General features: G+C 42.4%; 1 protein-coding gene across 1 annotated transcript in view; it reads right to left on the reverse strand.

The window, feature by feature from the left end:
* Nucleotides 1-15,373, reverse strand: part of ddr1 (discoidin domain receptor tyrosine kinase 1) — a 60,921-nt gene that overhangs the window by 7,506 nt on the left and 38,042 nt on the right. The window contains exons 8-16 of the mRNA XM_059338576.1: nucleotides 14,110-14,296; nucleotides 8,987-9,233; nucleotides 6,782-6,934; nucleotides 6,071-6,127; nucleotides 4,821-4,987; nucleotides 3,623-3,830; nucleotides 2,466-2,585; nucleotides 717-1,018; nucleotides 501-628 (exon numbers count right to left, since the gene is read on the reverse strand). Coding sequence (XP_059194559.1) covers nucleotides 501-628; nucleotides 717-1,018; nucleotides 2,466-2,585; nucleotides 3,623-3,830; nucleotides 4,821-4,987; nucleotides 6,071-6,127; nucleotides 6,782-6,934; nucleotides 8,987-9,233; nucleotides 14,110-14,296 — 1,569 coding nt within the window. The remainder of the gene's footprint in view (nucleotides 1-500; nucleotides 629-716; nucleotides 1,019-2,465; nucleotides 2,586-3,622; nucleotides 3,831-4,820; nucleotides 4,988-6,070; nucleotides 6,128-6,781; nucleotides 6,935-8,986; nucleotides 9,234-14,109; nucleotides 14,297-15,373) is intronic.

Raw genomic sequence — 15,373 nt, forward strand, 5'->3', positions numbered from 1 at the left:
TCCTGACTTCTATGTCTGCCAAACACCGATAGGGTTGGGCAATAAATCAATGTTATATCGTGTTTGAGAAATCTTAGATTTTAGATATATCAAAAAGTGTTGCCTTTACAGGTTTTAAGGGCAGCATAACAGTACAGTGACAAGCTGCTATACGTTAATCCACATAGTCATTATATCCATATTTACTGATGATTATTCATCTAAAATGTCATTATTATTGTTCTTGTATACTTGCATTTTGTGAACTCACCAATGCCCAACACTACAATATTATCGCAGTATCGATATCATGGTATTAGGTCAAAAAAAAATTGTGATATTTATTCTGCCGTATCGCCCAGCCTTATACCCTGACATTCCAGAAATTCAATGAGTAGTGGCAACGCTGCAGTTCAGGCAACACATATGAAATGGGAGGAGAGTTGATAAGCTGCAGAAAGTTGAGAGAAAAACTGTGAACCACACTGAAGCCAGGCTTGGCAGCGTACGATGTGACAGACCTGGCATTCTTGGAGGCGTCGGGGCGCAGGATCTTCACTGCTACCAGAAGAGGGCGTCCTTTTCTCACATTGAAGGGGAACTCCAAGTTGGGAAGGTCCTGAGGATTCTCGATTTCACACAGGTGCACCTTTCACCAAACAAATACAGACATTGTTGAAGCACATTCAACCCTCCAACCCTCTACACAAACAAATCTTTTCCAGGTCACTCCTCACCTCTCCAAACTGCCCTTCTCCCAGCTTCTCCTTGAAGATGAGACACTGGCGCGGCAGCTCCGGCAGCGGGGCGGCGTCGGCCCCGGGGCTGGAGGAGGCCAAGGCGGGCACGGCGTAGGTGTTGTTCCCACTGACACCCTGCAGGCTCACGATGTCTGCCTCGGCGTAATGAGGGACGCTGGGAGGCAGTGGAGGAGACACGGGGGGAGACAGGGAGGGGTAAGGAGGGGAGCCAGGGTAGGGGGGCGGCTCCTCCTGAGTCGGGGGGAAGCCCTTCTCCATGTCCATGTCCAAACCACAGGCTGGAGGACGAGACAGACAGGGTGGATGAAATGGAGAGATTAGAACAACTGTGTGATTAAAAACAGCTTTGTTTTCCTTTAAGACGTCTGTGAGTGGAAGAATCAGATGCTATCACGTGCTATCACAAAGTCTGACGACATGTTGTGAAGGGATAGTTTGGATTTGGGGGGTTATTATTGGACAGTAACGACAAAAAGCCTCTTTGCAAAGGACTTTCCAAAGACATAACTTCACAAGATTATGTGCAGAAGAGAGAAGCTTTAAAAAATAAACCAAATACAATAAAAAACACGACAATAAAGAGCCCGAGAGTTACAGAGAGGGATAAAAAATAAAATCTGAAACCATAAACAGGACAAAATCTACGGCTGGCTTTACGAGATAGTTTCGAGTTTAAGGTTAGAGGACAACTAAAAGACCTTGGCTGGAACACATTCTGGTGATCTGCCTTGCAGGGCCTATTATTGCTATTTTTCCTGCTAAATCCCTGGACATCTGTTGGATATTGCAGCAGGTATAAAAATCAGGAAAACACATAACTGCACTTCTTGTTGTGGATGAGCTGAATACTTTTTTATTAGAATCAATCTTTATGGGACAAGTATTGGTCTATTCTATTTACCTTTAAACTAAATTAGAATCTACTGCTGTTCTTGCAAATCAAATTTTAGGCACAAAGGTGCAACAACTTAACATTCAAAACGATCAGGAGGCTGTGACAGTGCACCCGAGTCTAAGACTTGTGAGGAGAGCGGCTGAATACTAAGTTAATACACCAATCTTACATGATAATGTAGATTATGATAGAAACTTTCCACCCCAATGCACACACTTCCACACAGTGGAACAGTGATATTGCATTTTATTGTTTGAGTGATGCTGCATTTTGAAAAATATTGAATAAAAGTTGTTGACACCAGGGTACTCTGGGTACAGCATTGGTTATTTTTTGACTTTTAAAGCCTGCTGTATAAAACTTTGACCTGATGGTGGAGCTGGATGAAAAGTCAGGGGATCACTACAGTCAGTAGGAGCGATCCTATTGGCATCACCAATTTCTGAAAAAAAGTGTAATGTCCCCACCCAACAGTTGTCGGGATATTTCAGTCTAGACATCAACAGAGCCACACTGGCCAAACAATGAGTTTGTCAGTCTTTGGGTAAGTTTGAACATTTTTACAATTCCCCAAATACCAAACTGTCCTTCAAACAAAGTCATTTTGAGTGGTGAGTGAATGAGAGTGACTAATTATGTGAGTAACAGAAGAGATGATGAAGGTTAGACGCATGCAAAAGAGAATAATCATATCCCAGAAGCATTTCTTCGTGCGGGGACCGTGGGAGCCCCCGGCCCTGAAAAGAGAGGTATGTAGGTAGGTAGGTAGGTAGGTAAGAGAGAGTTAGAGCGTCCTTCTGACTGTGTCGGCCCAGTCTGAGCTCTCTTACCCTGGGGCACATTGAGACTCTTTTCCTGAGCCTGAGTGGTGCCGGGGACGACTAGGGGTCTCGAGCGATTTCTGTGATCTGACAGGAGCAGGTGATAGGCTGGGTTGTTTAACAGCAAGGCTGGGAGGGCACATACACACAAACACACACAAACAAAGACGCACGCACGGGACGAGGCGGGGTACACGCAGGAACCATGGTATGGATCATATGGATTGTACAAAAATGGCACGAAATACACACACACATACAACGAAACACAATAACAACCATTAGCATGACACTGTTAGCATTTCCGTTGTGAAACCAGGGGAGGAGGAGGAGGAGGGGGGGGGGGGGGGGGGGGGGGGAGGAGGGTCCACAGAACAGATGAGCATAGCAAGAACAGGCAAAGTTAACACAACTCCGGCAAACACAACAAAAACCAGTGGGTGAAATAATGTTTCTGTTACTCGTGTTATTTCAAACTCACACAGGCGCCTCGTAAAGACGGCATGCAGACCTCCTGTGGTGCAATGCAAGTGAAGGAATGCTATTTCTCTCTTTACTCCTCTTTTTCTCCTCCCTCTTTTCTTTTTCTTCCCTTTTTCTCAGAACAATAGCTCTTTTGTGTTCCCCTCTGTGCTGTGTATCTTCGTGGAGGCACTCTTCCTCGTGGGGTGTTTGGTTTGATTTAGTTTTGTTTGGAGTGGTGAAATACATTGCAATACCATTGTGTTCTTGATATGCATGCCACATTTTTTCTCCCGCTGCTTCCCCTTTGGACATGAGTTTGCTTATTGATACGATCAACCGACGGAGGTTGCAAAAGCATGAAGACAGGCATGCAAACGAAACAGAGTGTACAAACCGCATATATGTTTACAGAAATGTTAATTCTGTACATATGGAAAGTGGCATTTGTTTCACATTGTTTTCCACTGACTCTGTGCCAATGGTGTGTGGTTGACTATAGATCAATCTCTGTCGACATGTATTTAGCATGTGGTGTGTTTTACTGCCAATCAGCTTGTGGCGTGTCACGCTACTCATGTTCTGTGTCACGCTACTAAATTTAATGATTTTTTTTGACTGAACCACTCAGCTCCATAAGCAACAACAGACCCTGCCATACTTAGAAATGCGCTCCATGATATAAATGTGTGTTTGTATCTTACCTGTGCTGTCTCTGTGATCCCGTGGCCGTAGCAGAGCGCTGGGCTCTTGGTACTCTCCTTCTCCCTCTCTGTCGTGGTCGCGGTCATCTGGGAAGGTGTGGATGCGCTGGTAGCGGCTCGAGTAGCTGTGCGTGTTGTTGATGACCACGTTGTCCGAGGGGACTGACAGGTGAACCCGCAGCTCATCACTGGATAGACTACCCTGGGCCTGGGGGGGCAGAGGATTCACAGGTAATGAAGGAAATACAGGACACAGGCAATATACACTCAGTTGCCAGTTTAATATGAACAGCAAAAACCCATGCAGTCCAATACAAATAAACCCTCTATTGACTCCAACATTTTTATATCACTGAGGCTAAATATTAGGACTTACACCTCGAGTATAATACAAAACTACCACTCAGCATGTCTTTAAAACAGCCCAAACTTAACACCATAGCCTTCATTAAGAGTAGGATTCATTGCAGGACTATTGTACTGGACTGCATTAGTTTTACCTATCTACTGAACTGGCAACTGATCGCAAATGCATCATTTGAATCCCTCAAGCAGATGGTGATTAAACTGCGGAAACGGCTTCTAATCTTCGAACAATCTGAAGTAAATGTAAAAGGATTCCCACAACACCTCCAGATGGATGGAGATCCAGTGGTACTCTGCCAAAAGACCGGCAGCTGTTATCTCAGCCTGCTATCCATCATTTAAACTTGGTTAAAGGGACAGTTCAGCCAATGCGCACAAAAAATTTTTTCTCACTGGGGGTTATTTATTCTGGAGAAAGTGGTTGCAATGAAAGCTGCTCACAGAGACATCTATGGATTATCCACAGTAACTGGGACAATGTTTCTGGGAAAACAAAGTAAGATGTGGAGCTTTGAGCAACACGGATAGAAATTTAATTGACCTTCTTTGTCCAAGCGTGGTAAGACAGATAGATGCTCCAAAAGTTAGCTCCTAAAACCAAGGCTCAGTCTCAATGTCCCAGCTAAGGCCTTAAGCTCTGAACCTTTATAGGCTGATCTGAAGTCATCTGGTTGTGCTTGAGTGAGAGAAGCTGCAAGGGCACGTGATGGTATGAAGAAGAATGGGACAGCACTTTGCCGCTAGATGTTTGACTGGAGAAGTTTAAATACCACTCGGAACTGGGTTATTTTAGTGGATACCTTAAAAGTGAATGTCTTCAATGTTGACTCACCTTGCCCAGTAATTTCTTCCAGTACTGCCTCCACAGGATGACAGCTATCACAGCCAGCAACAGGAGGATGATGCCCACCAGGCAGCCAATCAGAATAGCTGTATTACTGCTGTCATCTTTGGCGACAGGAAGCCCCGCCCTGGGAGTGTTGGCACCAAATTCTGCATCTAGACGAGAGAAAATAGAGGCGGAATCGTTAGCGGTTTGTACGTGTAGAGCTTGATTGTCTGGTGTTATTTGTAGGTCTGATGTGATGTGTATAGAATACTATGCAACACAGTCCTTTGTTTCCCTCTGCGGGTATGGTACGCTGGCGTGAGTTAATGCACTCTTCAGTCTGTGAGCATTAGCTCTTTCAGCGCAGTCACGCACTCACCAGGGTCACACGCACCAACATGGTTGCATCAGGCTAACTAAACCTCTGATGGGGATGGTCTGAGTTTGTATGCATCCAGTACGTCAGCTTGTACCGCAGGGCTTCTCGTTGCCCGCTGCTCTGAGAGCAGAATGTGAAAACTGTTTTGCTTCAGCTTTGTAGTTAAATATTAATCAGAATCATCCAGTTATGTTTCCCCCCTTGAAGGTCAGATGTGGCATGGTATTTGAATGAGGGATGGAACTTTACAAAACTCCTAAAACCACTTTGACTGAACAGGAATTTGTTTGCAACAACAGATAAAATCAGAGTCCCACATGCCATCTATGATGTTTTTACGTGTATATACAAATATACACCTGCAAACACACAATTATGCCCACATTTATGACAGAAAATAACCCCTTTCTCTCTCTCTCTCTGTCACTTCAACACCATGCGAGTAATAAATAACCCCAAACAAAGCAGTTCAACCACAACCAGTAACAAGGACAAAGCAGCATACACGCCACAGAAAACCACTTCCAGCTTTTTTAAAAGCCTGTTATTGTTTAGCTGTGTAGAACAGAGCCAGTTCCCCGGGAAAAAAAACAACAAAAAAAACATGCAGTTTGAAAGACCGCAGGAAGCCAAGTTGTTATTGTACATAAATATAATGTACTATAGCTCTGTTAGTGTTTTTCCTACAGCTGTATATCTTCAAACTCCGGGGACAGAGCCCGGAGCCAAAGCCTGCCCCTGCAGCCCCTCCTCCATTATACTTCATCCTCTCTGCTGAGCAGTGGGACAGTTTTAAGATGCTGGAGGAGGGCCAGAGCGGATGGAGCTAGCTCCCATCCCTTGGTTAATCCTCTCTGTCTTTCTGCACTCTCACCTGACAGCGTCCAGTTACCAGTGGTGTCCATCATGAAGGAGGTGGCGGTGGGGGCTTCTGGAGGAGCGAGGGATGGACAAAGGAGGAATGTGTGAGAAGAGAGCGGGTGAAGAGACTCAGAAGAGGGTGATGAAGAGAGGAAGTCATGGATAGCAGGATTCAGGCTCATTTAATCCATGCAAATCAAACTCACTAAAAGTTCACACCAATTTTTAAATAGCTAGACTGAGGAAAAAAAGAGAATTTTAAATTAAAACATTTGACCTTTAATTTTGAGCCAGTTTTCTCGTGCCCTTTAAGCACAATGAAATCTGTAAGATAAGCCTCTGGCGTTGACTTAGGTTCAGCAAATGTTTGGCTCAAAGCCAAAGGATTTCAGAGCTCGTGATAAAGAGGGAGGCTAGTCAAACATGGGCCTCCTTTGGCACTGCCTGCCTCTGGCTCCGCTTTAACACATGGCTTAGACACACTGCCGACATGCTCACACTCATCACAACTGCGGAGAAAGAGACGGGCACGGGGACTAGAGGTGATGAGGGAGAGATCAGGGGAATTAGAGAGGCAGGAGAGAGCAGTAATGTAGATGAAGCAGCAGCGTGGTGGGTGATGAGAGGGGACAAGTGAGAAAGAATGGTTGGTTGGAGAGAAAGATGGTGAATTCAAGAAGATGTGGGAGGAATGAGGACGAAGAGGAGGAACAGCAGGACTCACCAGATGGGCCGGCTGCGGTGGTGTTGGAGGAGCCGCGGCTGGACGTGGGAGAGGAGGAGGTGTGGTTGACAGGTTGAGAAGAACTTGTGGTAGGAATCTTGGGAAGATTAGGAGGAAATGAATCAGTGTCTGTGACATCCTCCTCAAATGGCTCTGGATAAGGGGAAAAGGAGAAAGACGATTTAATTGAATGAATGAATCATGTTTTATATGTTTAGGGGTTTTTTCATATGGCACAACGCACCGTCTGGTCGTCCTCGACTGTTGGGAAATAGTGGTTGTGGTCACAGCTGGTTATGTTTCCACACAAACATAACCAGCATTCATCTTAAAAAAATTATGTTAATTATGTTGTTTTTTTACTTGGAACTGATGCGTTCCTTACTGACTAATCTGAATGATTGTGTGATGTTCAATTGCAAACTATTTACTTTTTTTTAAATTTACCTTCACTGTTTTGTGTAAGTGTTAAATACTGACATCTCTGTGTTGTCGTGTGACATTAAAAGGCAAAAATATCTGTTTTTCTTAGTTATTTTGCCTGCATATTGTCTCTTTTCAGACTAGTGGAATAAAAACATCCAAAATACAACTGTTTGTTTTACTACGATTTGTCCACATTTGCATATTTTAACATAACATTTCATTAAACTTGTAACAAAACAAAAAATAATTGCCTTAATGTGAGAAATCAACCAGGATTTTTTATGATACGTTTTATATTTCACCCTTTTCCCTTGTAGTGTCTTAAAAGGCTTTTTTCTCAAAATTAGTTTTATTTTTTTCAAATTGAGCCAGAAATCTCCACTTCACTTCAGCAGCACTTACATTCACCAAACTTTACCGTTAAATTCCTCTCTATATTCTGAAGGATCTCACAGAGACATATATTATTCATAGCCTGATTAACATTACATCTATTCCTAAAAACATTAAAGCAAAAGAAAAAAGCAAAACAGCAAAAGTGGATTTTTCATAGTTGGTGACAGCTTTTTCTGATTAACAGAGTGATAAAAACAGCTGTCCAAAAATCCCCCTGTAATAACCTTTGAATCTAATATCTCAACAAAACAAAACAAGAAGTCTCAACCTTTATGTAAATGTATGCAAATTAGCAAAGTTTAGTCAGTGCAATTGTTGCTAGAACAAACCGATTACGTTGTGATATCAGAGGATCAAATCTAAGTCAGCCCTGTCTCTTAAAAGAACATCAGGCTGCAAGATTTGGTAGTTTTGTTGTTGTCGACTCCAGATTGCAGCCGTAAAGCTTTCTGCTGGTGTCAGGACCTTGAAGGAGACCGGTGTATAGCTCCTGGTGCGACGGTTCCTACGTGTAAGTTATTACCAGTCTGGCGTGAGTCCAGCAGCCAGAGACATGCCAGACCACCTCGGGGTCAATTCATTTTATCTACCTGCGTATGGTGCGATTACTGAGCACTTTGCCCATTCTTATCACGCTAAAACTGACATCCTTTTTGAAGAGGAAGGACAGTTTAATTAGTAACAGCGATCTCAGTTTGAGAGCAACAGAGGACTCCTCTATGAGACTTCAAATCAGATATGAATAAACCCGGTCTTTACAAAACATAGAATCCCCCCCATGTGCTCGCTGCGTGGATCTGTTCCAGCCTGTAAACAGGTAGATGGTGAAGATAAGAGAACAGATGGAGGGACATTTTTTTCAGTGAACACTTTATCATTCTGATACACAAAACTAATTAGGGGGTATTATTAATAACTGATTCATCTATGTTGGCTGTAGTCCCTTCTCATGTTTTTTGCAGAGCACAACAGCATTGTTTTTCTGTTTTATAAGTCCTTGACTGTGAAATATCTGACACCTTAGACTGATTACAGGCACAGATCAAGGATTGACACTTTATTCTGAACGTGATTCTGTCACTAGAAGTCTGGAAACAAATCTAGCTCAGATTTCTGAGTGTCACTTGACTTTTACTTTGAGCATTTAAAGAATGCTGATTGGACTTACACCCATAGTACAACAATCCTTTTCAGGTGTCTCCTTTCCTGATGCGACCGTCTATTTTTAGCTATTGTTTGGACAAAGCCAAATCTCTACTGGATCTCCAGAACAGTGCCACATATAGTTGCTAGGATATGTGCGATGCAAGTGCAAAGCTCCTGTAGAAGAAAAACTGACACACATATCTCTTATATGAACAAACTGATCGCCTTAATTCCTACCAGAGAGGAAGGATATCTCGCTGATGAGCAGCCAGCGGTCAGCGAAGTAGAATTTGCAGCGGAGGATCTGAGCCAATCGGCCGCCCAGTGGGAGGGAGATGGGTCGTGAGGAGGGGTCCTTCAGATCCTCGAGGGGCACAGGCAGAGTGAGTTCAGTGGACCAAGGCTGGAGGATGCCCGGCTTAAAGAGACACTCCACCTTGTTGAAGACTCTCACGCCCTGAGTGTGGCGGTTGTTACTGTGCACCTAGAGGAAGAAGACAATGACATAGAAAGATGTTCTTTGTCATCAACAACGATAGATTACTGAATGGGTCCACTGTGCAGAGACCCAGGGGCCCAATATCATATACAGGTGCATCTCAATAAATTAGAACAACATAGAAAAGTTTATTTATGTAAGTCATTCAATTCTAAAAGTGGAAATAGCACATTATATAGATCCATTACACACAGAATGAATTTATTTATCATTTATCATTTAATTTCTTCTAATTATACGTAATGATTATGGCTTACATTTAATGAAGACCTAAAATTCAGTGTCTATATATATGTCTATATTCAGGGTCTATATTACAAAAGACCAATTTCTAAAAGTATGTTTAATATGTGAATGTTCTCTTAAAAGTATGTCCATCTATATGCCCTCAATACTTGGTTGGAGCTATTTGACTTGAACTACTGGAAATGGACTTTTCCATAATATTCTAATTTATTGAGATGCCCCTGTAAATCAGAAACAAGTAACATGCAATCACAAAGACACATGAAAATACTACAAAGAGGCTACACTCACTGGCCACTTTATTAGGTACACCTGTGCAACTGCTCGTCAACACAAATATCTAATAAGCCAATCACATGGAGGCAACTCAATGCATTTAGGTTTGTAGACATGGTGGAGATAGCCTGCTGAAGTTCAAAATGAGCATCGGAATGGGGAAGAAAAGTGATTTAAGTTATTTTGAACGTGGCATGGTTGTTAGCGGATCCGAGTATTTCAGAAACTGATGATTTTCATGCACAACCATTTCTAGGGTTTACAGAGAATGAGAGAAAATAACCACTTGTTACAACCAAGGCATGCAGACTCTGAACGCACAACACGTCCAACCTTGAAGCAGATGGGCTACAGCAGCAGAAAAACAGAGTGTCACTATTAGGGACACACCCAATAAAGTGGCTGGTGAGTGTACAAAGAGATACCAAACAGATGCAAAGAGACACAAAAACATTCACATTCAAAAAAAGGGGGTAAAACAACAATTACAAAGAGACACAAAGTAACTACAAAGAGACACATAACAACCAGGGAAAGCAAAATGCCCACAAAGACGAACTCAAAGACTCCAGAAATGCAGCAAAGACACAAAGAGACTCACAGAAAAGGGCAAAACAAGCACAGACACAAAAAAAAAAGACCAAAACTATTACACAGTGACTTATAACGTTACCAAAAGACACAAAATGAGAACAGAGAGATACTTAACGACAACAATAAAAAGAGGCTAAGCAATTATTAAGTCCATTTGTCTTGCTCTAGTGAGGAAAGAGTTGGCGAGGCATGTCAGCGTCCAGGGGCCCATTGTCTCATAATCCAACTTATCTACACACCTGAATTAGCTCGACCCTCATACAAACATATGAGAAATTCAGGAAAAATTGTGGCCTTAATTATAAATTATTTGAGGAGAGGCTCGGAGAGATTCGGTTAACGCAAAATTAATGACACATTCTCGTCCTGTTCAAGCGTAATTGCTTTGGCACGACTTTAGAGCTGAGCAGGACTACAAATTAACTAAATTAGAACACGGGAGGGAAAAGAAGGGATGCAAGAAAATAAGGTTTATGACAGAAGACCGATAGAGGAGAGCAGCAGATGATATATCTTACAAGCAGGGAAAGGCCAAAGAGAAGAGGAATCCATAAAAGCTGATCTAATATATGAGACGTCATTGTGGCTGGAAGGAGGAAGAGGAGCTTGAGGAGAAGAGGAAGGGTCGTGGAGGAAGACGGAGCGTGTTTAAATGAGTGAGCGAGAGGTCAAAATTATAGATGTGAGAGATGGAGGAGGAGGAGATGGTGGGAGGTTTTCTTGCTTCAAGGTAGAGGAGTTGACACGAAGGCTGCTCTGACAGGTTAGCTATTAACCTCACACCTACTGCAAGGCCAGACACTCTAACCTAATCCACATGTTAATGCACGCACACACACACACACACACACACACACACACACACACACACACACACACACACACACACACACACACAAGACGCAGGAAGAACAGCTGCACCAGATGCTGAGTGGATGTGTAACTGATTCTATCTGGACAAAATGTGGGGTATGTTTTGTATGCTGGTAGTGGTGGAGGGTTTGATAAGTCAACAGAACCAAAGTAATACACTACTCCTTTAGGGAAAACAGCTCCAATGACCTGCACAAAGCTTAATTTGAGAGCACAACACTGCATTCATTATGTTCCGCTTGTTTCATCATAAATCTAACCTACATTCATGAGCTCCCTCTGATCTCTTTGTTGCGTTGCCTTGTCTTCTTACAAAGAAAAGATTTAAATTAACTCCCCAAGGAGAGAACTGGAGCTTCACAAAGAAAAATCTGAGTTAAAAGTCCTGTAGGAAGTGCTGGTTATGACTAACCAAAGGTGAAAGGACAGATTTCCCTCTGGGAGAGTGATTAGGTGCAGGTTAAGGGACAACAGAGACAAGTCAGGCCGGTATTGGGTTCAGGTTCCAACTCTTTATTTATTTGACCTGTGTGTCTGACACATCCGCTCTGCCAGGCCAGAATAACGACGTATGTCAGCTGAGGTTAGTGAGGGAAACTCACTTGGGAAGAGAGAGGGAAAAACAGGATAAGCCTAGGAAAAACACTGGGAATACCGCTGGGACAGATTTGAAAAGGTAACTGAGAAACACCAGAATAATAATGAAACGTGGAGAAAAAGAGCTGAGAGAGAACACTCAGAAATGTTGGCTCGCAGTCAAAACCAAACCTCTAAAAGATTACTTGTCACTTCACAACACTGACTGGGGATTCTTGCTGTTTAATATGCACATGTATAGGGTGAATCCCACCCTAACCGACATTCCGATCGGCATCCAACGAGACAACACAGTTATAACTCAAACTGGGTTGCTTCATATTATTGTCCCCCCCTGTTGCTCCACAAAATAACCCCAGAAGCCACACAGACGCACAAACAGACTGTGAAGCAACTCAGTGGCACCCGGAGAGCCGAGCACAGACGAGCTGTCCCATGATAAACAACGGCACATTAAAACTAATTAAATGGCTGCAGAGCTATTCCAGTCAAAAAGCTGCTTTACTGGCGGGATGGCAGAAGCATAACTCTGCTGCTGGAGTTCGTTTTTTAGAGGTCGTACTGGTTGGAGCTGCACCAATTACTGAGGAGTTTCATCAGATGCGAAAAAGAAACAATCAGCCAAAATGTCCTGCCATAATCACAATGACATGCTTGCTGATGAGGCGATTAATTAACCGAATCGAGGTGTTCACAAACAAACAGGTCTTTGTCTGCAGAATTGTCTTCACGTACCAGACGTAAATCATTTACGTGATCCAATTTCAAAACAGTAAGGAGATATGACAGAGCTAAGTCAGTTTTACCTATTTAATATGCAGATTTATGCATCAAGGTGCTCTATAATCTAATCATCTCTGCTAAAGAGGGAACAAGTGGTGGATTGAGACAGACTGCACTGTTAACCTTATTATTCTTTAAGCAGAGGTGTTGGCCTTTTTGGCCTTTCGTGCATAGTTGATGGATACAGACAATAAGGGGAGAGTGGAAATGATGTGCAACTCAGCTGGAGTTGAATCAGAGAAGTTTTACTTATAAAGGTACGATACGTGTTCTAGTGCTGCGTGGGACTTTTTTATAAAATCCAATCCAAATTCTATACAATGACAATAAAGGTCTCCATGCTTTTCTCTTCCTCTGCATTAAACACTTTGATTTTCTTTTTTATTATTACAACATAACATACAACCAAAAATGACTTCACTGCTTTGCGACAAAGTTTCAAATTCCATGCATCAAATACAGTCATGGAAAAAAAATTATTAGATCACACTTGTTTTCTCCTTGCTTTCTTGTTTCTTTCTTGTCTCATTTAATGCCTGGTACAACTAAAGATACATTTGTTTGGACAAATATAATGATAACAACAAAAATAGCTGCTACGAGTTGAATTTAAGAGCTGATATCTAGCCATTTTCCATGGTTTTCTTGACAATGATTTTGGTTATTATTATGAAAACTATGGAAAATGGCTAGATATCAGCTCTTAAATTAAACTCGTAGCAGCTATTTTTGTTGTTATCATTATATTTGTCCAAACAAATGTAACTTTAGTTGTACCAGGCATTAAAATGAACAAGAAATTGAAGAAAACAATGGTATAATAATTTTTTTCCATGACTGTATAGGAAAAGTTTGAATGAAACAACACTTGTCTGGCTGACAACATGACTGTAAAAAGCTTAACGTTCTTTGGTCCTGGATGAAAGCGTCTGTCAGGTTCTCCTTCGTATTTCCAAGACACTCACTCAAATATGGCCTCTAAAATAAGTCCTTTCAATTAGAGGGCTGCATTGGGATTGGGATCCCACGGGACCCATGGGAACACAATCCCAATGCAGTTGTCTAGTATGTGTCTTAACCACCAGGCCACAGGGAGGACTTGTGTACTATTCTTGAGTCATTGTTGTACAGACGGGGAGATTCCACTGGGACAACAACGTCCTGCATAACACATTCATTTACACACAACAGCACAAGAAAGACACCGTCATCAGATCTGACACGGGATGAGAAAAGGGGCCGTGTGTGCATAAAACTGGACATTCTGCATCCTCTTTGGCTCGCTGACAAACTGCTGCAGTACCTTGAACTCGAACTGTTGGAGCATATTTTACAAAGATCTCTGGGGACACAGACCGGGGCTTTCAGCCACAATGACATCTCTGATTTACAAGCAGCTACGTGCTGTCTGAGATTCCAGTCCTGCATGACCCGCTCACGTTCATTCACACACAACAACACATGCACCATCACACAGACTTTCACTGCCTACCTGCATGTTGTGAAAGACTCGCGGTTCCTCAAAGTGGAACTCAATGTCCACGCTGCCTTGCCCAAGGGCTTCCCGGCTCCAGCCCAGGTAGTCATACCCAGGCCACACCCTTAGCTCTTTAGTTTGAATGAAGTCGTCTCCTCCCAGGACGCCGTCACACAGCTGACCCAGGCCTCCAAACTGCATCCTACACACACACACACACACACACACACAAACAGAACTGTATGTCACTTTCTATTTACAATTGTATTCATGTGCTGCATGCAGAGATGCATAAATAAGCATATATACATAGATGTGCATGCAAACAGGCACGCACACACACACACACACACACACAGAACTGTATGTCACTTTCTATTTACAATTGTATTCATGTGCTGCATGCAGAGATGCATAAATAAGCATATATACATAGATGTGCATGCAAACACACACACACACACACACACACACACACACACACACACACACACACACACACACACACACACACACACACACACACACACACACACACACACACACACACACACACACACACACACACACACACACACACACACACACACACACACACACACACACACACACACACACACACACAGTACACACATCTTCTGCAAGTAAGTCTGGATTAAATCAAATGTGTTAGCTCACCCACTAGCGAAATACTTTACTCCCTGCCAAAACATTATGACCAGGAAACACGCCTCAAGTCCCAGAGCAACTTAAAGAAAATAGTGTCATTCCCTTTCAATTAGGCAGAAACCAGAATAAACCGTCAAGGAAGGATTTGGCTGAGACTCCACTCCAGCTCACAGATGTGATCAGAGCTGAGGAGACTTTGGTATTCTACTGATCACTCCACATTGTTGACCAGAACATCTGGCCTATATCACAGACATTTGTCTATTAGGATCAGCCTTTATGTTGTATGCAGATCTGAAAAAACGTTTTTTTTTTTTTTTCCACAATATTTTTATTTTATTTTCAGTTTATAACACTTTGACATACAGCTTTTACATTCATTTATCGTCATTCACTTCCATATTTTCAAATAGCTGCATTTACATAGACAGAAAAATAAAAACAAACAAAACATAACACTTCGAACAAGTATGCTCCTCCTGTTAAAGAAAATGGTAATCTATATACAATTGAGTATCGTTTGTAATTAGTGTGAATTAAAATACATATATAGAAAAGCAATATGAATCTGACAAGACCGGAATCTGCATTGTCCACGAAGACTAGTTAT

The sequence above is a fragment of the Centropristis striata genome, chromosome 8 (assembly GCF_030273125.1).
Source record: "Centropristis striata isolate RG_2023a ecotype Rhode Island chromosome 8, C.striata_1.0, whole genome shotgun sequence".
Classification (NCBI taxonomy): domain Eukaryota; kingdom Metazoa; phylum Chordata; class Actinopteri; order Perciformes; family Serranidae; genus Centropristis; species Centropristis striata.